The 23,926-nt window shown below is 36.6% G+C and overlaps 2 protein-coding genes and 1 pseudogene across 2 annotated transcripts; all 3 read left to right on the top strand.

Annotated features, from left to right (window-relative positions):
• The first annotated feature begins 1,778 nt into the window (after window positions 1–1,778).
• LOC132159653 (asporin-like) lies at window positions 1,779–6,566 on the top strand. The gene is made up of 8 exons (XM_059569228.1): window positions 1,779–1,995; window positions 2,721–3,006; window positions 3,804–3,916; window positions 4,394–4,607; window positions 5,010–5,120; window positions 5,239–5,332; window positions 5,401–5,539; window positions 5,624–6,566. The coding sequence occupies exons 2-8, from the start codon at window positions 2,751–2,753 to the stop codon at window positions 5,819–5,821; spliced, it is 1,125 nt and encodes a 374-aa protein (XP_059425211.1). The 5' UTR covers window positions 1,779–1,995; window positions 2,721–2,750; the 3' UTR covers window positions 5,822–6,566.
• A 4,023-nt stretch (window positions 6,567–10,589) lies between these two features.
• On the top strand, window positions 10,590–14,727 carry LOC132159365 (osteomodulin-like; annotated as a pseudogene).
• A 3,901-nt stretch (window positions 14,728–18,628) lies between these two features.
• Window positions 18,629–23,926, top strand: LOC132159651 (mimecan-like). The gene is made up of 6 exons (XM_059569223.1): window positions 18,629–18,975; window positions 21,429–21,495; window positions 21,698–21,862; window positions 22,549–22,751; window positions 22,961–23,053; window positions 23,141–23,926. The coding sequence occupies exons 1-6, from the start codon at window positions 18,823–18,825 to the stop codon at window positions 23,309–23,311; spliced, it is 852 nt and encodes a 283-aa protein (XP_059425206.1). The 5' UTR covers window positions 18,629–18,822; the 3' UTR covers window positions 23,312–23,926.

The following is a 23,926-nucleotide window of genomic DNA, read 5'->3' as shown; positions in this document are numbered from 1 at the left end:
TTCCTAAAATGCCTATTGTATTTCTTTCTCGAAATATCCTAGTATAAAACATCTGTGCTCAACAGAAGTCCTGAGCTAATGGAATCACTGCAGACCGAAGCACATTAATGAACCCTGTAAATGATCTGACTATGACATCATAGTCTTCCGTTCCTTCCGAGATTCTTCTAAGATTCCGAGTTCTCACTCCATCATCGCCAGTGAAATGGGAACGACTGCTGAAAAATGCCTCTGAGGTTGAATTGGGGTTTCAATGATTTTAGGCTACGACTTAAAAGAGGGGAAAGAATAAACAAACCCTGGAAGGGGAATCATCTCAGAAGCTTTCCATGAAGCTATCCATGATTCATGTACTAGTCACATGGCTTTTATCCAATCTTATTTCGAGGGGTAAATAATCAACAGCTGAACCACCCTCTCCTGGTGTCTGGGTAGTGGGTACTGTTAGAACTTGTTCTATATTTTGAGGACAAGCAAACCTTTGGAAAACTGCCAACATATCTCAAGTATTTGCAAGGTTGAGACATTACCAACGAGATCCTACACATTACAACAAATGCAATTGAAGGCGTGAATAACAAAAGAATTAGAGAAAGATTAAGGGAAATTATTGGTATTTCATCCTCCTTCCTGAAACTTGTAACGCCATTTCCACCTTTCCTAAACCAATTCTCTTTCACATCTAGATAACATAAGCCATAGTCAGACAGCTACACTGCAAAAAAAAAAAGAGAAATATACATTAAACAGCAAAGCTGTGAAAACCGCCAACATATCTCAAGGCTGCACAAGTTTTTGCAAAGTTGAGATATTTCTGACATTGGTTCTGCATGTCATAACATTACAACAAATAAGACTGAGGGCATGAAAAATCAATAATTAGAGATAGATTGAGCCAAATTATTGGTATTTTATCACTCTTTCTGAAACATTCTTGAACCGTTTCCCCCTTACATTTAGCATATGTAATAGTGTCTACATCATTTTAATTTACGGCACCAACTTGACACCACAAACATTTACTGGTTTGAGGTTGGTTATCATTTCGGAAGGAATGCCGGCCAGTGAGACTCTGAACGGAGAAACCATGAGACATAAGAACTTCCATCATCTCAAAACCCCCAGCCAAAACCAAGCATATGTGGCGCCACCAGTACTGCCCCGTGAATAGAGGGGTTGCATTTTGTGCTGCTGTAAGCAAACAGCACCGTCAAGTCTGGAAAAGCTATTATCTAACATTTAGGTCGAGATTAAAGGTCCCCAACGACATGGGAATTACAAGATTTTACACCGATTCAACAATGATTTAGTCAGGATAACATGCATTTCCCTTCCAAAAAAGTGAATGTGAATTATTGCTCTTTCTGGCAGTTCTTGAATCAATCAATCATTCTAAATAATCTGATGGGATTCATCTCAAGTAAAGCAGAATTATTTTTAATGCCTAACAATTTAAGTTAATTTATATTTCTCACTAAAAACCCATTTTCATCTGGCAATTTTATATCACAATCAAGCCATTACATCACCAGATTGAGCGTTTTATCTAAAAATAGAAACTCAAGAAATAACCTCACAAATTATGCAATATTATGCACTCTAAAATATTTCAATACGTCAAAAGTCCACCCACTGGCAATGTAAAGAGTGAGAATATCCCAGTCTGGCCATCGAAAATTTAGGCGTACAAAATTGGCCCTGTTTCAAGTGCTGATGAGAAACATACGGCCGGTAACAATGAGTGTTCAGTGCTTGTTAAGCATCCAGCAGAGCTGCGTTGAGTTCCTACCCCTTATTCCCAATCTGCTCCTTGATCCAGCAGCATCTTTTCCATCCCCATTCATTCAAGGATCTCATGCTTTGACGAGTGTGATCTCCACCTTTCGGCTTTTGTGCATGCTGCATTTAAGAACCTGTGCCTCAACAAATCCTCACAGCAAAAACTGATCTCACCCCTGGAGGCTTACTTGAAGCAGGATTATACAGATTCATCAGGTAAATTCCTTTTATCTGATTCTAGATTTCAGAGGAGTGATTTCACCTCATTAAGTTTCATATTATGTTTAAATAAACCAGACTTTATCAGAATTTATCTGTAACTTGTTTTAAAACAATATTTAAGTTTTGTTATTCTTTCCTAAAGGAGTTTCTTTTCTATTTTAAATAATAAAATGGTTGTAAAATATAAAAATCATACCAAATCCAATTTCAAATGATTAGTTGCCATTAAATGTCATGTGGATCGCATCAGAAATATCTATAAACTGTGAGCCACCTTCTCATTCGTTGATGCCTAAAGGTGTCTATAAACTAGATTGCTCTATAAACAATTGTTCAAGTGCAGCTGGTTCATTGTAACTTCTCTTGCAAACAATTACAGCAGTCATTAACATTTTGTCCTCTTAATTATTAATGCTACTGAACTGAATCGGATTCAACATGTTGCAGCTAGCGAAAAAACAACAACTGAAAAACAATCAAATATTGCACAACTCTGAGGGTAGCTACAGTTATTGTAAAGTGCTATGCAAGTCATTCAGTGAGAATATAACTCTCTTTAACCTGTGATCAATTCCTATTGGCCTATTTCATTGTGATGCTAACTACTAATCCAATCAGGTGCTTTTGGATCCAACTTACTTTTTTTCATACAAAACAATGTAACATCTGCATGCTAAATTGTGAACAATTTGTCAAAGCGCTTGTGCTCATGTTCGCAGGGCTAAAGCATTTATGACTAAAGCTGCACCATGAAGGTACTTTTACTACTCACCCTGCTGACGTTATGTCACGCCAAACCATACACGCATATCAACGTCATGGATTTCATCAAGCATCATGATATCATGCAACAAGACGTGGGTGATTTTGACGATGACGACGACGACGACGACGATGATGATGATGTCGACGATGACGATTACGACAATTATGATGATAACTTTGTTTCGGACTGTCCCGAAGGGTGTCGGTGCTCAAAGAAAGTTCTGCAGTGTTCAGATCAGGGTAAGAACTTCATGATACTATTTTAAACAACAAAGACAGTACAAGTCTGACTCGTCATTTTAGGACGCCGACTTGTATCACATAGCTAAGATTTAGAATTTAGTTTTTATATTTTATTTAATGGACTAACAGCGTACTGTATTTTAGCTGTTTGTGGCTATGCACATTGAAATGGAAGTTTTAAGATGCGTTAAGAAAGTATGGAAGCTTATTTCGGCTGCGTGAATAAATAAAAAAGTGAATCTCGCAATTCTGAACTCGCAATATTGAGAAGAAAAGTCTGAATTCTGAGATATAAACTCGCAGTTGCAAGAAAAAGTCAGAAGTCTAAGATGTAAGTTAAGAATTAAGAGCGAAAAACAAGGGTCAGAATTTAAAAGTAAGATTGAAATTTGCAGTTACCTTAATTTATATATATATATATATATTATATATATTTTTACCCGTAGCAAAAACAAACTTTCATAAGAAAGCGGAACATGTATTACAAAAGTAATTTTTAAAAAAGCATCTCAAGAAATTCACGTTCCGTGTCAGGTCCCATTGTGCTCTGTCTTGCTGCTTTTGAATGCGAGAAGAAGTCTAAGAAACACATCTGATCCTGATTATGATGACTTATTTGTCAGCTAGTCTCTCAGGCAACCCACAAAAATTTGCATCTTTGCACATCACTATAATAAAGAAGAATTTATAGCGTATAAAATCTCACTCAATCAAATCATTCAAGAAGGACCGCCTGATTGAGGTAATGAACATTTTACATCAGTCCATTATTAATTTTCTTTCTGTTTTTACAGGTCTGACCAAGGTGCCAAAGGACATTCCTGCAAACACGCTGCTCGTCGATCTCCAAAACAATGACATCACCGAGATCAAGGAAGATGATTTCAAAGGCCTGGATAATCTCTATGTGAGCAGTTAACACCCTCGTCAAATGCTTTTAGGAGTTGTGTGTTTTAATACTGGGTTTACACAAGGACATCTGGAGACATGCAGTGGTAGAGGAATTATGTGGTTATCTGCATTTACTGGGGACTGTTCCATACTTGTGGTAAATATTTACTCATGATTAGTGGTAAAACAGTTAAATATTCTTGCTAAGCAAGAAAGCTAGAAAGGGAATAAAATACCAAGAATATAAAAAAACAGAGCAATAATAGCTGGTCCATCTTCATAAACTTAGCCAGGTAGAAAGACAGAAATGTCCACCTTGGACATTTATTGTAATATGCAACAACATGCAATACATCCCACAAAACCACTGTTTAAGTTCAAAGTCATGAAAAAATGTACAATTCTGATTGACTGGTTGAGGAATTCTGTTTTAAAATGGCAGCTATAAAGTTTGTGGTTATATACCTCTTTTATTCCCTTTCTGTATTTGCAGGCCCTGTTTCTGCTCAATAACCAGATATCAAAAATTCACCCAAAGGCCTTTCGCAACATGAACAAACTCAAGATTCTCCACCTGTCATACAACCTGCTGACACAAATGCCTGAGAACCTTCCCACGAGCATTCAGTCCCTGCGACTGCACGACAACAAGATCAGCCGACTTCCAAAAGGAGCATTTAGAGGAATGCAAGACCTAAATGTTTTAGGTAGATCTTCTAAGTGATGACCTTAAATAAACACGGTCTGAGTCATGCTAAGCAGTTAGCGCACATGCTTCAACACATTGAGATGTTCGTCATGACCTGGTTAAATCTGGTTTTAGAATGAGATAAATGATCCTGCGCTATATTTATGTGTGACAAGAACAAGCTCGATTCAATCATCTGATCGCAGGTGACTTTCAGTTAAAGAACACTCTGCCTTTTGGTGTCTACTACATTATGATCTGCATGTACAGATTATATCTGAATAGATTATAGTTAAAAATACGACTCTGGGTTCTGGTTCAAACCCAACATGGAGGGATCCATGACTTTATAAGTCACATTTTCCAATGTAAATGACTATTTGCTTGGAAAAACAAGTGGTTCTCTTCCTTGCATCTCTAGAACTGAGTGCAAATCCAATTGCAAACAGCGGGATTGACCCAGAGGCTTTTGACGACATGGCGACTCTCTACTTGAGAATAGCTGAAGCGAGGCTTACAGCTATCCCTAAAGGTAGGTATTTACAAAAAGAAAGAAAAAAGGACTTCTGCACCTGAAAAAAAGTGCTTACAAATTTCTTCTTCAAAATTAAGTCTCATAATAGAGATGTTTATTCATCTAAATCCCACAGATCTGCCATCCTCCCTCACTGAACTTCACTTGGACTATAACAAGATTGCCAAAATAGAGTCTGAGGATTTTTTGAGATTGAAACGTCTACAGAGGTAAGGTAAACAAACTCCACCTTGTGGTCAAAAAGAGAACTCGAATTAAAGAGCGGGGTCTTCTACAGGCTGTGGCTCGACTTCAATCAGATCAAGTTTGTGGAGAACGGAAGCCTCAATGCCATTTCCAAAGTCAGAGAAATTCATTTGGATAACAATAAACTGAAGAAAGTTCCCCCAGGCTTGAACAGCCTTAAATATCTGCAGGTAAAACACAAATATGCATGCAATTGGCTCGTGGTGTACACATGAAGTGCATGGAGATTTAATCACCTTCACTTCCTCTTTTAGGTGGTGTACTTACATGCCAACAGCATCAGTTATGTTGGAGTAAATGACTTTTGCCCTTTGAGAACCCGGGTTAAGAAATCCCTCTACACTAGGATCAGTTTATATGCAAACCCAGTGAAATACTGGGAGATCCAGCCGCCCACTTTTCGGTGTGTTTCCAGCCACAATTCGGTGCAACTGGGTAACCACAGAAAGTGAGTGAAACACTACCGATGTGCACCATGTTTCCACTAGAGGGAAGCATTATAACTAGTCATGAACTTCATCCTAATGTAATAAATGATCATTTCATGTCCTCATGGTGAAATATCCAAAATCCAAGAGTACGCACAGTGGCTACAGACTCGTTACTTGAATTTGGTGAGGATTTCGAAGACTTTGAATTCCAGTAAAGACAGAATCAACTAGGCTACACTGTGTGCAATAGTTACATAGGCTTTCATTATTAATTGTTTACACTGAAATCTTTTCGACTTCTTATAATGACTGAAGAACCATTCTAATTCAGATCAGATGCTAAATAAATTTGTTCCCATTTATTGAAAGTCAATTTTCTTTTCTTTTTTTTTTTTGCTTGGGTGTCTAGAATCTAAGAAAAATAAATAAAATGTACAAGGCCAGCGTGTTTATTGTTCTACTTCTTGTATTTTAGAGAATGGGCATTATTCATTGGTGCTTATTAACGGTTTTAGTGATAGCAAATCTAATATTGCATGCTAGAGTTTCATTATATAACTTTTTATTCATTGCCAGTGTTTTCTCTGAAATATTGGACGTAGACATTCTCATCAGATCTCAGAAATCTTACAGTTTACACAACAGCGTCCCTGACATTTGCGAAACTGTACTTACAGCAAGTGCTTTCTTAGCCAGCGGTGCTGTGTTATTTGTTTCCAATTCAGATAATGTTTCCTTTGAAAAATAAAGAAAGTATAAAACAGTACATCTGTTTGGCCTCAGAATGTGTACATCTGTCCAGCTATAAGACAGAATACCAGCAGATGGAGACTTGTGTAAGGATTGGGGGAAAAAACACTGCAGCAACTGGATAATTCAGTAAAACCAGCAAAATAATGACTCCATGGAAGGATACTGGGCTTAATATAGGCAGGCAATAGTGATGTTTTGTTGAAATCAAGTTAAATAGTTATGTTATATAACTATACAAGTATACAACCGAATGAGGCATGGCAACCTGTAAACGCTTTAGTCCCACAGAAACTGAACCAGTCCTGGATAATATAATTTTGTTCATCATGTATTCATGTTAATCGGACAACAAATTGGACTTTGCATTTTGCACTGCTCTAAAAAAAAAGAGCATGCACAGCGAATGCAACACAAGCAAAGTATATAATCACTATTATTTAATTTAGCATCGAGAACAGCTCAACTACACAAAAATCCTCTGTGGCTCCAACTATTGGGCCCTGTGTTATTTTATTCCCCAAATTTCGTCTTATTTTATTAGATTTTTTTTCTCCAACTTATTTTTTTCTCTGTTTTAATTTTTCTGGATTCCATTTTTTCAATTTAAATTTTTCTGGATTCCATTTTTTCAATTTTAATTTTTCTGACTCAGTTTTAATGGTTCAATTAAAGTTAATTAATCAAAAAGCATGTCTAATGAATTTAAATCATAAAACTCTTTTACACTTTATTTTTTTAAACCAAATTCTGTTTTCCATAAATTTTCTAGATTAAATTATAATAATTTCATAAAATTGTAATAATCTAAATAATTGATTTTATAAAAAATAATTTATTATTTGATTTATTTCTTTTTTAAATAAAATACTGTGTTGTGTATTTCTATTTTTTTTTATTAAATAATCCTTACAAAATTGTAAACAATAATTTTCATAGTAGTAGTACTATTTCTGTCAAAATTTCTTCAAGTTCAACAAAACCTTTATTTTGAAAGTTTGCTGTGAAGACCTGTAAGTTTTTGTTTCTATATGATATGATGATAGTTTTTCTCAAAAGAAATGGTAAAATACCCAAGAAGAGACTCATAGAGCAGTTCTAGAGATTATGTTCATGTGTTCCTGTACTCATATCTGAAAACTCATTGAGCATCATGCGCACTTCAGAATGTGTGTAGTTCATGAAAATCCGTGTCTGCAGCATTCATTCACACAGAGACACACAGAAAACACAGGATTTATATTTAAATATTATATTTGCAGCTTAATATTCAGACACTAATCCATATTGAGTTTTGACTTAAGTGTAATGACCTACTTTTCATGTCTCTATTCCAAATATGGCATATTCTGTGTTATACAGTAAATTCCGTTTTTATGACTGTTTTGAGTTTTCTGCACTGAGGAAATAATAAGGCCCTACAACTGTAACTGTACATGTAAACATACATAATAATTCACTCATAAAGACAGTTACTTGCTGCCACCTACTGGTAGAACAACATAAGGTACGAAAAATGCATAAACAGACAAATGGAGTAATAAATAGTGGATTAAATAGTGGTGTAATATTACATAATTTATATTATTTAATTAAAAAAAGTCTTGTTGTTTTGTATCCCTGAAATTTAATTTGGGTCTGAACTAGTTAAGAAGTAGGGGGAAAACAACATAGAGGGGTGGAGGCTAGAGAGAGAGAGAGGCTCTGCTCAGGAAACATATGGAACAAATCTTCAGGTTGGCCTGATCTTCAGCTGCCACGTCTTGCATACCGCCATCTCCAAAAAAAAACCCAAAAAAACTCACAACAGGTTTGGATCATTTAGATCTCTGAGCCCCAGAAAACACCTGAGGGATTCGGACACACAGATTTGAAACGCTTTAAAGCTACCCAGATACATCACAATTAGCGTAAAACCCTCAGATGTGAACAATTCTGCACAGTTTCCACTTCTGTGATGAATCAATCATCATTACATATGTGATATTTTCAAACATTATTATAGTTTGAGCCATTAGATTAATCAAACCTATTTTTCAATGTTAAGCTTTATCTTGAGCTAGTAATTGGTTTTGGGGTCTCGAACTGTACATGAGGATGAACTCTTGCAAACGTGAAGTCAACTTGTGTAGAGTCTGAGCTATGAAGAACTGAATCTAGGTCTAGTTTAGACCTTTCTTAAACACACCGCATGCTTTTTTCCCCCCAGTCAATTTCCCTTCGGAGTAAATACCTTTGAACTAAGACAGAAAACAACCACCCAGCTTGTTTTTATCAGCCAGACTTCAAGAGGGCCACCAGACGACTTACCTCCGCCGGAACATTTTCCATAAAATTTCTGAAACCCTGTTTTGCTCAGTCACACATTTGTGGATTCAGGTTTTTTTAAGTTTCAAATGATCCATAAAATACAACTCATGGTACTTGTATGCAGGTACAACTATAGCAAATGAAGACTACTTTTTGTGTCTGTCAAGATTTAGATACTTATTTGACTGGAAAAAATATTCACCACATTGTCCACTTAGTGATTAAATGAAGAGCTCTTTCACACTTGGTTCGCTTGCCCGATCCGAACCCGAGTTCGATTGCTCCCCCTGCCCCCGCTGGACTGTGTTCATATTACTATATTTGGGACCAAACCACAGTTCGTTTGCGTCATCAAGCCAGCAGCTGTTTACCCTACTGCTTAATAACGACGGCGCTGGAGAAGGCAGAAAAATGCACAGTTGCGCACTTCTTTTTTTTAAAATATATTTATGTTTTTGAAACATTTGTTTTGTTTCCAAATCTTGAGTACATAATAACAATTACATCTGTCTTACAAATGAACTGCAAATGCTCTAAAGAATGCTGAAGGCAAACAGAAATGAGACATAAAGCTCACATAGCAGCACATCAGTCACGTCAGCTTTTCACACACAAACACTCATTTTTATTGACTGCTCAAATATGATTGCAAACTTATATTTGCAATTACTAGTCAAGAAAGCGCATGTGTGACATTTAAAATGCAATGCATGTGTGCATTTGCATATTTCCCAGAAGGAACAGCTGTTTTAATATTTGCATATTGCTAAAGAGCGTTGCCCATGCTTTGTGTAGATTGCACGCAATTGCTCATCTTTCCCAAGCCTGGGATGCTCTTTTAAAGTCACATATTTACAACCAATAAGCCAGGCTGAAGTTTATCAAAGACCGAAAAATATAGCTTTCCAACACAATAAAGCTTTTATTTCACTCAGTTTTCAGCCCCTTCCTCACAAAAACGCCCCAAAATAACCTCTTGGGATCGCAATCCTGATGGTTCTTTTTTTATGTGTGTCAACCCACAGCAGCGTTCATGCTGCAGCGACTTCTCAGCGTCTGCCATGTGGGCAGCAGCAAAAACAAATCTTCCAGCTGACAGAATGAGTGCTGAGGGGTCTGTCTAGCCAACTCTGAAAAACCAAAAAACGCCACTCTGTAGACGGGTCCTGAGAGACCGTCTGTGGTTTAACTCCGATACAGTACAAGCACTGGAAAAAGTAGTCATGTTGCAGAAGGCCTCCATAAAGTGAGCTAGAAATGTCTAAACCAATTAAATTGAACCCACTTAATTATCGCCAATGCCTTTCAGGCCAGTTTTGCCGACTGTCGTCTTCCTTCTCACTTAATAAATCATTTTTGAGGAATACTAGCTAGTTCTGGTTTTCATTTACTATATACATACCATATATTCTATAATATTTATTATACAGAGACAGAGAGAGTAAATGTAACACTTTAAGATCAGCTGCAATAGTGCGACACCTGTAATGAGTCTGGCCTTAATTTTGCGGGTACAGTTTTCACTGTCCAATGGACTGGATACTAGGCCATTCCTTCCAGAACAATGTCTGGAAACTTTAACCTCACTTCAACGCAACAAAAGGGGGAAAAAGAAGAATCAGATGAGACCACGAGGCTTTACTGAGGCCGCCGAACACATGCAACCAAACGCTTCCAGAATCAATTCCACGGTAAAAGAGGCAGATCTCGATCTCTCCCCAAACGCCCGATGCTGCTGCGGGGGAAACCACAGAGTAATCGTTCACGCTCGTCCCAGGAGAAAATTAGTTCAAGCCGAAGGGGTCCTCTGCTGCTGGGTTTCATCTTGGGTGCTCGGTGTTCACAATCTCACTCGGCCTCCCACTGAGAGAAAAACGACCCCACAGGTATGACATCACGATTTTAAAGATCGTACACTGACGAAATAAGGGGACTACTTTAAGACCGATTTTTGTGAGATTTTATATCATTCAAATTCATGTCTGCAAAATGAACTGCTTTAAGCATAAATATAAATAAAGATATATTCATATTTTTCTTAATTTTAGCAACCTATATGCTACATTAAGTTAATTTAAAACCTATTTATAAGATTTTGTATAAGAAGGCACTGTTCCTTTCAGTTCAGTTCATTATCACATTCAAAAGGCCAATTCAAATCTAAACACTCCTCCAGATGTCGTTTTCAGCTATGAAAGGGTTTACTTTGATTGCTTAATGAAAACAAACTTCACATTATTTAATGCAGAAATGTTACAAATGTGTCCAGCACAGCAAACAAAGTTCTGCAGAAGACAAGAAAATGGCTACAGAGAGAAACTATGTCATACTGAGCAGTTACAGAATTTAAATTAGATTTTAAATTTTTTTTTAACCCGCTGTATTTTCTGGATCACTTTTCTAACTGCTTTGCCAGCTCATATTATAACTATGACCAAACTGAAAGTGTAGGAGTATATTACATCAAATAAAAATAATAACCCAAGAAGACAGAGTTCTTTCATATTGCAAGGGTGTGTCTGCCTCTCCAAAATGGTTGTTTTTGTTTAGAAGCAAAACAAAAAAACAAAAAACATAAATATCTATTAATACTAGCTAAGTCAACCACTGAGGTTTCACCTTTGGTTAAAAACCCTGCTGAGATAATTGATCCCAGACATTACAACGCTAAACAAATATCAACATTTACAGAAAAAATGTCATATTTCCCAAAGTATGTGCAATTAGAGGTGTTTAGTTTAGTTTGTTTTAGGCTACGTTCACACTGCAGGGCTTAATGCTCAATTCCGATTTTTTGAAAAAATTAGATTTTTTCACAAGGCCGTTCACATTTCCAATTAAATGCGACCTTTTGTGATCTCCTGTGTGAACGTGAAATGACCCAGAAGTGATCCGCATGCGCAGAAGAGTACTCAACGCTCAACGACGTCACTCGTTGTTTGCGGAAGTAGCTAACGTTAAACATGGATGTCAACAACAGTGTAGTCAACAGTGGAGCTCGTTTAGCAATATTAAAGTTATTTAAGCAGCATCGTCCACCATGGTTGTTGTTTATCTTCTCGTTCCTGCCTACTTCAACGCAGAATTATGACGTTTGTAGCGTATCAATGACGTACGGGTCGGATACATGTGACCTGGCCGTTCAGACGGAGGTCGCATTTCAAAAGATCGGATACGTATCGGATTTAGGACCACATACCCAAGTGGCCTGGGTCGCATTTGAAAAGATCGGATCTGTGTCGTTCAGACTGTCATGAAAAGATCAGATACAGGTCGCATAGGGGCAAAAAAAAAACGGAATTGGGTCGTTTCAGCCTGCAGTGTGAACGTAGCCGTAGTTGAGCACCAAACTGCTTAAGCAGAGCAAAAACGCGAGTCTTGAAATCTCATTTTGGATTATTTCAGCTGCAATCACTTTCTATTCACATTTCTATTTCTGTTTTTTTTGGTGAAACCCAGCCAACATTAAAGAGTATTGTAATATAATATTGAAGATAGTACTATTATATTGATTATTTCAGTCAGTTAAGACTAGTGGTCGACCAACATGTGTTTTTTGACAGCCGATGCCGATATCTTGGAAAGCAGGGGGCCAATAGCCAATATTTTTTCTATTATTATTATTAATATTTAATAAATTTGAAATCATTTGACAATGGATTAAATAATAAATGTGTAAAAGAAACATACTTATACTTTAGATGACAATATTTTTCACAAATAAATAGATATTTAATAAAATTATAATATATATAAAAAAGTAAACACTAACCAATAGGGCACTTAGTATTCTGGGAAGTTTTTCTGCATTGGAAATCATATTTTTCAAATAAACCAGGGTAACACTTATTTAACATACAGCACACAGTGAAAATGACATAAATATGACAGTGGCCGAATACATAAAGTGCAGCATAATTTGAAATCACGAGTTTAAAGCATTCCATTCACACGGACTGAGCAGCACGCAGAGAACAGGTGATCATGCTGGATAAAAATGCACACTTCACAAGATCTCACAGCTGGATTTGACTGAGTTTGCAAGGTTTGTGAAATTAAATGTTCATTAGTCATTCAAAGATTTTTTCAAACTATATAAATGTGTATTTACTTAATGCTGACAGCAAACGAGAAAGTATTATAATGTTTGCCTTTCTATTACTAATAGGCCTAATACGAAATAAATTGTTATAATACTTTCTGTATACATTAATTCCTTTGTTCATCTGATTATTAGACAGACTTCTATCCGTATTAGACTCAACTGTTAACGAAGACGAACAAGAGAAACAGTGTACGCACTGGGTGCACTCAGACGCTGCCGCTCTCAGCAACATCAAAATAAAAGTACGGCTCGAACACATCGACCAAGCAGAAAAACTTATCAGCCAATGCTGATATCTGAAAAAATGCCAAATATCAGCCGATATATCGGCCTCGGCGATATATATCGGTTGACCACTAGTTAAGACCGTTAAATCAATGTTATCTAAATGCATAACAAGGTTTAGCATTAGCATTCCTAATGACCTAATAATTTCAAAATACAATTAATTTTTGTGTCTGTCCTAAACAGGTTAAAGGGAAAACCAACTAAACCATGAAACCATCACACATCTTGACAATACCATCTCTGCTTTTGCTTTCTGGAGTTCTGGTACTTTCTCAAGACTTTGAAGTTGACTTTTCGAACAGATGGCTCTTCACCTGAAGTTCCTCAACTTTATGTACTTCAAAACCCTGATTACGATGCCCTATTAATGTATTCGTACAAATGTGCTAGCGAGTGTTTCCTCCTATCCTATTGCCATGTATTGCAACCAAAACCCCAAGGCGATTCCCAACATCCCTAGACACATCCGCCACTTGTACATCCAGCATAATGACATAGAAGAGATAACTTCAAAGCCTTTCATCAATGCCACGTCCCTGAGGGAAATCAACCTCAACTACAACAAGATCCAATCATCTAAGGTGGATAAAGATGTCTTTAGTGTACTCCTTCAGTTACACCTTGAGCATAATAATCTGGAAGACATTCCTACTCCTCTGCCAAAAACTCTTAAGAGGCTTCATCTGGGCTTTAATAAAATTTCAAAGATACTAGCTGACGCCACACGCAAGCTTATGAAACTTACAGTGCTGGATTTGTGCAGCAACAGACTAACAGATGCAAGTATTAAATGAAAGATCCTATCTGGCATGAAGAGCCTCATGCAAATCAACATGTGCAACAATAAGCTCAAGTCTATGCCAGCAGACCTTCCAGAATCGATCCAACAGATATAGCTGGAAAACAACTCAATCGCCTCCATACCGGAGGGCTATGCTAAGAAGACTCCTAATCTTTTATCTCTTCGCATGTCGCACAATAAACTCCATTTCATACAGTGCCTTTAACCTGTCCAAACTGATGGAGCTCCAAATTGGGCCATAACCAGCTCTCCAAACCATTTTTTGTTCCCAGGACCTTGGAACATCTTTATCTAAACCACAATGACTTCAAAGTTGGATTAAACTTAAAGGCACAAATGCTGTAAAATAAAACATGAAGGTCTCTTCAAGAAATGTTAACCACCACATCCTTAAATCACTCAAATAACAAGATATGTCTCTTTGCAGATCTGAATATCTCTCTGATGTGTCCATCACTGGATCTTAGGAACCCTAAGATGCTGACCTATATACGTCTCTACAACAATAAGCTGAGAGGACCAGTAGACTACAATGCTTACAAATGTTTCCCAAGGCTGATAATGCTATTTTATGGAAACCAAAGGATGGACGATAAAGAGGACTCAGAAGCTAAAAAAATATGTAAAACCCGAATGGCCAAAGGCAACAAGGCTATTGACTTGATAGATTAGATTGATTTTTGAGATGCGTCCTAGTTTAACACACCAATCTACTCATTATTCAAAAAATAAAAGAGGATTTATAATATTTAAATATTATTGAAAATACATGTATTAGTAAACATTCCGTTCATTGCTGCTTGAACTTTCTATTTGTTTTTCTGCTTGCATGATTATGCATCTCACTCAGCATAAAATCTGGGCAAAACTGAATTGCTACGTATGGAAAGCTCTGATTAAAAGATTGCTTTGTTTTGCACAGTGTCACTTTTCTCTCCATAAATACAATAAGAAGCATTTATCTACACAAATTCACTGCATTGCAATGCATGTGAATTCCAGCAAATGTATTAAATAACAAAGCTACTCTTTTTTTATGGTGAAATTACTGTAAAATGCTACTGAAGCTGGAAAAGTATAAGGATCCGACATAAAGCAAGAAGAAAAATAAACAATATAGCAATGAGTTTTAATTGAATGAAATAAACATCCTGTTAAAGACCTTGGGCACTATAATGCCGCGTTTCCACCGCAGAAACTTTACTCAGGAACTAGGGACTTTGGCCTGGTACTTGGTGTGTTTCCACCGCAGGAACCAGGAACCAGGAACTAAATAAAGTTCCGGGTAAAAAAATCCCCTCAGAAAGTCCCTGCTGGCGAGGAGGTACTTTTTCAAAGTTCCGGAACTTTCGGGGGCGGGACTTGGGCTCTAAACATCCTGATTGGTTGAGTTCACGCAGCATTTGTTGAGTTCAACCACCATTTATTCGGATCATTTTCAAAATCTTACTGTTATTGTGTCATGAAATGTAATTTTTAAAAGTATTTCAGGTGAGAATGTAGTTGTTTAAAACTCAAATCTGTGGTTTATTTATAAAGACAGCGCCTATTTAAAAATGTTTTTCGCCGATCTCGGAGACGGTGAGCTCCATGCGACCAGCGGGAGCTCAGTGATCATCTATCCGCCGAGAAGCAGCCTCACCTTGGCTAGACCTTCTGATGTGTGCCGCTGGCTCTGATGTCTCTTTAGTGGTTAAACATAAGATATAATTCATTTTGGGTAAATCTAACAGGTAATCTTTGGTCTGTATTCAATTTATCTATTTGTTAAAATGAAAATAAAAAAGGCAAATCTATATAATATTTTGTTTCATTGTAATGGCTGTATATATACACATATCCCTGAACTAAGTACATTTCTGCAGCTGTTCTTATGTTAAAATGAAAACGAAAGGAGGCAGTGGTATTTGATATCCTATTTTGTTTTATTGTAAATATACACAGAGGAAATTAGCAGTAGCCATGGTCAGCTGACTGAAGTTATCAAGTACGCTGCTGTTTGCAGATTTACCGGATTTGTGTCGTCACGGACATCACGCACCCGAGACGAATGCACACAGTCTGAACTACCAAGGATGCACGCCCAAAATCAACGTACTATAGTATTGAGAAACGCGTGCAGACCTATGTCACCAGTCTATTTGCCTAATCTTCCCGGTACTTTACACAGCGGTGGAAACGCAGAAAGCAACAGGTCTGGGGGGAAAAAGTTCCTGGGGAAAAAAGTTCCTGGTACAAATGTTCCAGGTAATTTCAGTGGAAACGCAGCATATTTGAAAGACTCGCCAAATGGTGGCATTTATTAGTAGATTTAAAGGGACAGTTCACTAAAAAGTTACAATTCTGTCATTCACCATCACGTTGTTCCAAACCTGTTACTCTCTGTCCTAACTACACATGATGCGACAAGATTCCAGTGACAAACAATTTGGCTGTCCACACCAGACATAACATGACAATGCGATGCAACAGAATCTATCAAATATCAGAGCCAATAAAAGCATGTGTGGGAGGGCACTTTCTGGAAGATGGTAACAAAATGGATATGTTTATTTATATCCCATTTCATAAATATTAAACCTTTTTAACGTCACTTAATGTACATACTGACTGATACTATCTATGTTTTGTATTAAGGTTGTGGATTCGCTTTGAGTTCGCAGTTTTAACGTACATGTTTGCTTGAATTTGTTTTCAAGATCTGAGGTAAACTATGTTGTTACTTTTATTTTGACAATAAATGTGATGTGATTATTTTCAAACTCACATTAGACACTTTTAACATTGAATAAAGAATATAATCAATACCTAGTTTGTATGTTGTTGCTCCAACCATGACATTGCAGAAATACAAACCATTTCTAAAATATTAAAGCCGAGAGCTTTCTGACCCTGCATAGACAGTGACACAACTACCTCGTTCAAGGCCCAGAAAGGTAGTAAGGACTTTGTTAAAATTAACCATGTGACATCAGTGGTTCAACCTTAATTTTATGAAGCTACGAGAATACTTTTTGTGTGCAAAGAAAATAAAAAATAACAACTTTATTCAACTATTTCTTCTCTTCCATGTCATGCTCCGCTGCAAGTTCATGTGTGTGGCAGGAGCCTGACGAAGAACCCAGATGAATTGTGGTACTGTCATGATCACACGTCGAATTCTGACATGAAAGTCAATAGATTGTTGAATAAAGTCATTATTTTTGTTTTCATCGTGCACAGAGTATTCGAGTATTCTCATACCTTCGTAAAATAACGGTTGAACCACTGATGTCACAAGGATTTTTTAAATGATGTCCACCTTTCTGGGCCTTGAATGTGTCAGTTGCACTGCTGTCTATGGAGGGTCAGAAAGCTCTCGGATTTCATCAAAAATATCTTCTGAAGATGAACGAAGGTCTTACTGGTTTAGAACAACATGAGGGTGAGTAATTAATGGAATCAGATTATTTGGACAAATAAATTATTGCTTAATTTGGTTGATCTCTACTAATTATACAGTCTTCTGTTACTGACTAGTGGTTAAACTAATTAATTATGAAAAAAAGTATTTTTGCACCTTCTTTTTTTTTTTTTTAGTGTAGAGGACTTTTGTTTACATTTTTGGAGTCCTCCAAATCAAGTCATGAGGTGAAGAAACCACCTTGACAGTGAAATTAACCACAGAGGACCAGCAGTGTAAAAACATCTGGCCGTAGCAGTATCTGGCCCCTTTCCTAGTACAGTAACTTTTTACAGGTTGGCATAATTGTTAACACACCTGTAATGTTTATTCATACTCTATTTCCATCTCTTACAAGTTTATTTCGAGAGGGGCCAAGGTGCCTTTCGTCTTGTCTTGAGGTGCAAAAAGGAGAATAAATCACTCACATGTTTCCTATTAAACGTTTTTCTTCACTTTAATCTTTAAGTGTCTGTTTTATAGAGGAGCTTTGTTGTAATGCATTGTACTTGGGTTTTAATGAAATGTATCTAGGCAAACTTGTAAATGACACAAACAAACTGAAAATAAATTAATTTAAATCACAGTTGGGATATGTAGAGATGGAGAACTCTAATTAAAGAATTTGTTAAATTCGGATCCTAATGTCCCACAATCTATCCGAATACCACTGTCCACCCATTATCTTGTTGCAGATTCCTGCAAAACTAATCCAGCTACTTTTTTTTTCTAGTGAATGCACTGTAAAATGCTAACAAAGCTGGATCCAACACGAAGCCAAAATTAAAATTAACAATATAGCAAGGCTATTGAAAGATGGACAACTATAATCAAAGAATCTGGATCTGATCTATACTAATGTCCTGTCAAATTTCTGTTACCATTGTCCTGTTATTCTGTTACCTTCTCTGAGAAGCTTAAAGATTTATTAGAAAAGCACAGAATGAAAGGAGAGCCAAACATGCCTCAATATTCCAAGAGATCAGCAAACATAAAATTCTGAGCTACAAAGCAAAACTAACAGTCCTTTTCATTGCCTTCTGCTCTGTTTTACGAAATGTTTTTTTTTTCCAGTGGACCACAAACATGGCCAAACCCTGCAGGCAACACAGTGGTCTGATCAGCTCAGATGGGAATGCGAAGGGTTAAGGTCTGTTCCATAAACTCCCACTTAAGGATCTCCTCTGGCAGCCTGTGGTGGGGCTTAAAATCCTGATTTGACAGATCACATTTTACTCACAGGCACCAAGAAAATAGCCAACCACTGCCTGCACTGCGCTTCTGCTCTTTAACGTGGCAGAACACATCCAGAGTCTTTAGATACAATGGGGACGAGGCAGCGAATGCTCTTATCAGCAGTCATATTTGCATCCTGGGTGCTCTCAGCATCTGGTGCACAATATCACACTCACAGGCATCACAGACTGCAGGATGTAGCACTTACTGAGGAAACCGATGTGAGGGCACAGAGGAATAAGGTAAATGTTGTATTTTTATTCCATGATTAATTGTTATTTTACACAGGGGCTGACAGAAATGATTATTTAGAAATGGGTTTGTTTTTGTCTACTGCTTTTCCAATTTATAAATGCTGTTTTAAAAAATTGTGTTAATTTGATTTAATTTCCATTAAGCTTAACTGAACTTGTACCCATTTCAAGATTCAACTAAACCACATATGACACATTAAATCTAATGCAATATGCAAAATGTATATTTACCAAAAATTATTATTAAATTATTTAAAAAAAATCACCTACAAGAAATAAAATATAATAAAATACTGTGCTGCATATATATATATATATATATATATATATATATATATGCACACCAAAAACTAGCCAATTAACAAACAAACATGTCACAAAATTTTTAGTACTAAGATTATTTATGGCATTGCAACTGATTATATATATATATATATATATATATATATATATATATATATATATATAATTATTATTATTATTATACTGTTCAATGTAACTAATAATTCAAAACTACATGTATATTCACATTTCCAGTAAACTGTTACATTTAAAATGTTTTTGCTTTAGCTTAACTAAATTATACCGGACATTTACAGATCTACATATGTTACATTTCCACCATAAAACCAGATTATTTCCGTACACTGACAGGTTTGAAACCATACAGTTTCGTTCAAATAAACAAAACTCAACAGCTGCCCGGCACTGTGTGGAGGCTCTGATTAGTCAGCGATCTGTTCTGGAGGAGTTCCCTCAGGCTCAAATTCTCCCACCCACAGCTTCACGCTAACTCATGGGGTCAGACACTGTCAGGGTGATTTAACAGACGCCTGAAGACACACAGGTCCAAACAGATGCTCGTCCCAACATGCCAAAAGAGATAAGTTATTCATGAACAGGATGTAAAAGGAGTAGTTTACTCAAAAAATAAGTCATCATTTTCTCACCATCATGTTATGAGTTTCTTTCGTCCATGAAACACAAAATATGTTTTCCATGCATCGATAATGAAAAGAGATTAAAGCTTCCAATCTTTAAAAAGCATGCAAAAGAATATGCCTAAAGTGTCATAAATATTTCCCTTAACACTCATGTGCTTTATTACACATCTCCTGATGAAAAGATACAAATTAAAGTCATTACTCAAAAAAAAAAAATACTATCTGTCCTTGGCACTTGAAAAAACGGCCATGTTTTATAATGTTACTCAATGATCCAGATCCATTGGTAAACAGTTCACTGGAGGGGAGTGTTGTCAGTGAATAAAATAAGTGTATTTTTTCATGTAAAGCTCTCAAAATGGCTTAAATATACTTAAAAAGCTCTCTAGCCACTCTTTTTAATCTTTTATGGTCTTATGAAACTTCATGACTTCAGTTAGGCTATCCTTTATTGTATCTGGATACACAGGAGTTTCTCCATCCATTAAATTTCTACAGAAGAAAGTCATACAGGTATGGAAGCATTTCCGCTACTGAATAAAAAAATAAATAAAAAGGTAATTGTGACTTTCTATCTCACAATTTAGACTTTTCGTGACTTTTTTTCAGAATTACGAGTTCCAAAATCAGAATTGCGTGATATAAACTCTAAATTTAGAACACAATTCAAATTTTTTCTCAAAATGTTGAGTTTTTATATCTCTCTATGCTTGTGAGATATAAACTCACAGTTGTAAGAAAATAGTTTTTTTTTCAGCTTGGTCTATTTGGACTTTATATCTCACAATTTTGAGAAATGTCATCAGACCATGCCACTGCGAGAAAAAAGTCTTTTATTTTGTGGCGGAAACAGAATTCCATTAACAGGTTTGCATACTGAATGAATTATAGAGAAAAAAAATACAAAAAAGGTAATTGCAACTTTTTATTTCACAATTCAGATTTTTTCTTGCAATTCAGATTTTTTCTCCAAATTGTGAGATATAAGATTTATGAGATACAAGATTTATGAGATATTACACGTCATAAAGTCCAATTCTGAGGGGGAAAAAGACTGATATTTTCTCAGACTTACAAGCTTATATCTTGCAATTATGACTTTATTTCTCATAATTGCGAATTTATATCACACAATTCTGACTTTTTCTCAGAACTGTAAGTTTAAATCTCGCAATTCTGAATCTTTTTCTCAGAAATGCGAGATTTAAACTTACAATTTCCAGAAAAAGTCAGAATTGGGAGATATAAACTGATATCTGATATACAAATGCGAGAAAAAAGGCAGAACTGTAAGATAAAAAGCCACAATTACCTTATTTATTTTTTATTCGGTGAAGGAAATGGACTTCCATTTCCAACATTACAGCAGAATATTTATCTTTGGGCAAACTTTTTGTCTTAAATTAATAATGCAAAGGTTAGGAAGCAGATGTTCTACCTGAATTTGGCATTCTTGTCAAAAAAACAAATGTACCAACTAATGAAGCCATTTTACAGAGAGCCCTTCTGCCTGCCGACACCCCTGATGACTCTACCCCATTGCCGCCTGGAGGAGACCCTTCAGGTAACGAACAACTGACGCCCGGTCAACTGTCGGAAAGGAATGAGTGATGGGCTCTTTTTAAAAACCACATGTTGCTCACAAGAGGCTTTATTTGTTCATTGAGTGAGTGGGAAGTGATAAAGAAAAGAAGCAACATGTGTTTGCCTATCCACCTAGTTTCATAAACTTCCCCATTATGAATAAAATCTTGTACACGTTCCAGACCTTCCAACTTGTCTACTGTGTGTGTGTCTAACTGGATCTGTCTACTGCGAGGAGGTCGACCCAGATATGACATCAGTGCCTACTCTGCCAAAGGAGACAAACTACCTCTACGCTCGGTACAACAAGATAAAAAAGATAACAGCCAAAGATTTCGGAGATATAGGTGAGTTCTTCCTGACTTGACTTGCTCTGGCATTCCTGTTGACCGCCCTTTTCTGTTGGGGGAACAAATACAATTCTTGTGGACAGGATAAGGGATTACCCCGGAGGAAAGCAGGAGTCAAACAGCTGCTTCTTTTGAGAAACAACCCAGAATCCTTTTCACCCAAAAGATTTCCAAATGTTAAGGGACATGATATACAAACCGCAATGTGGTCGCATGAGATTGCGAGTTCTTCCGTTGCATACAGACATTGATCACAATTCTGAACCACAACATCCTTCACAATATGCGTGTTGACTAAAACATGCACATGTGCTATACTAATCTGTTTGCAGCAGTGCATCATGGGTACAACAAAGATAGCTAGAGGGAGAAGTAAGCGCTTTCAAGGGTCTCATGCATCAAAGGCTTTCACAACACTACAATATTATCTTATAAACCAAAACGAACAGAAAACCACAATAACTAAGAAACAGAAGTGTAGTCCTCTACTGCGAAAATGAATTTGATAATTTGTTGAATACATATATATATATGATATGCACACTTGATGCTAATAAAACACACAAACACACAAAATTGTGTAATTTCTGAGCCAAACTGTCCAGTTGTTTAACATATACTTTTCTTAACCTTCACATTATAAATTTAACGCTCTTCTGTCCATTTCCATTCATCTACTGTAGTGACTCTGAAGAGAATCGACTTCACTGGAAACATCATTTCTGAGATTGAAGATGGTGCATTTGCTAAGCTTTCCATGCTAGAGGAGCTCTCGCTAGCCGAAAACCAGCTGGTCAAGTTACCAATGCTTCCGGCCAAATTAGTCTCCTTCAATGCTAATCACAACAAACTGAGGACCAAAGGAATCAAGTCAAATGCTTTCAAGGTAAAGAGCCACTGTTTGAAAAAACTACTAGCCAACCCACAACTTTTTGTTTTTGGGCTTAGACATTCTGAAGTGACTTTTTAAAGGCCATCATTTCTAGAAAGAACACCTTCCTGAATTGAATTAACCAAGACAAAAACAGCCTTCTTTGCCAAAACCCTGTTGCTCTTAAAATTCTGACTTAGAATTCTGATCTTCTTTGCTTCCAGAAATTAAGCAAACTGGCACATCTGTATCTTGCTCATAATGAACTGGAGGCCGTTCCTCTCATTCCAGAGACTGTCCGCACACTTCACCTGCAGGTTAGAAAGTTGAAAATCATACAAAGATTATTACACAATCCACAATGTCTTGAAAGAATCTAAACCTCTCTACTGCTGTGTTTTCAGAACAATAACATTTCAAGCGTGACCGTGGACACCTTCTGCAAAAGTAACAACACATACTACATCCGCCCCAACATGAACGAGATCCGTATGGATGGAAATCCCGTCATTCTTGGCCAGTACCCCAGCAGTTTCATATGCCTGCAGTCTCTGCCAATTGGGCGATACCAATGAAAACCAAATGGAAGATACTCCGCAGTGAGAAGTCTTTGGATGGCCAATGATGATGGCTAAAACCGAGAAGCAAAAGTCATTCAATCTCCTGGTGCCTGAGCACAGACGAGTGTACAAAAAGTTAATACCATGAGAATCTGTATTATATATCTAATTATGTAACAGCTGCCCAAACACTTAGATTTTCTTTTGATATTGACTTTGTAGATGAACCTAAACCACAAGTCTTTGAAAGAATAACTTAATATCCATTGTAAATAACCACTGGGGGCTACTGCTTAGTAAAATGTGAGATCATGAAAAGCTGCAGTCAAGCTTCTAGTGTTCCTCAGAACTCTGTGAATTTCTGACACTTTCTAGTACTGTTAAAATGTCTTACTTTAGCTGAAATTAAGATGCCTGTTAAGTGAAATAGAGGGCGAGGAACTCATTCCAAGTTCTGAGTCACTGTTCTTTCCCAGCTGACTTTTACTTTAAAATTCTGAATATTATTTATATGCTAAATTTGTAATTACTACCTATGTGTGAATTAAACATGAATAGATTGTACAGTAAAACATTGTATGAACTCAACGTGTAATGTTCACTTTAGTTGTTCAAATACACTTTTTTTTT

This window comes from Carassius carassius, chromosome 16, assembly GCF_963082965.1.
Source record: "Carassius carassius chromosome 16, fCarCar2.1, whole genome shotgun sequence".
In the NCBI taxonomy this organism is placed as follows: domain Eukaryota; kingdom Metazoa; phylum Chordata; class Actinopteri; order Cypriniformes; family Cyprinidae; genus Carassius; species Carassius carassius.
This window is presented reverse-complemented; position numbering and strand designations above follow the sequence as displayed.

Excerpts from the sequence above, each read along its gene's own strand:
- LOC132159651 (XM_059569223.1), top strand. The coding sequence starts at position 18,823 with ATGGGGACGAGGCAGCGAATGCTCTTATCAGCAGTCATATTTGCATCC. Across the intron at positions 18,976-21,428 it reads TGAGGGCACAGAGGAATAAG|AGAGCCCTTCTGCCTGCCGA; the intron begins GTAAATGTTGTA and ends GCCATTTTACAG. Across the intron at positions 21,496-21,697 it reads GCCTGGAGGAGACCCTTCAG|ACCTTCCAACTTGTCTACTG; the intron begins GTAACGAACAAC and ends TACACGTTCCAG.
- LOC132159653 (XM_059569228.1), top strand. The coding sequence starts at position 2,751 with ATGAAGGTACTTTTACTACTCACCCTGCTGACGTTATGTCACGCCAAA. Across the intron at positions 3,007-3,803 it reads TCTGCAGTGTTCAGATCAGG|GTCTGACCAAGGTGCCAAAG; the intron begins GTAAGAACTTCA and ends CTGTTTTTACAG. Across the intron at positions 5,121-5,238 it reads GCTTACAGCTATCCCTAAAG|ATCTGCCATCCTCCCTCACT; the intron begins GTAGGTATTTAC and ends TAAATCCCACAG.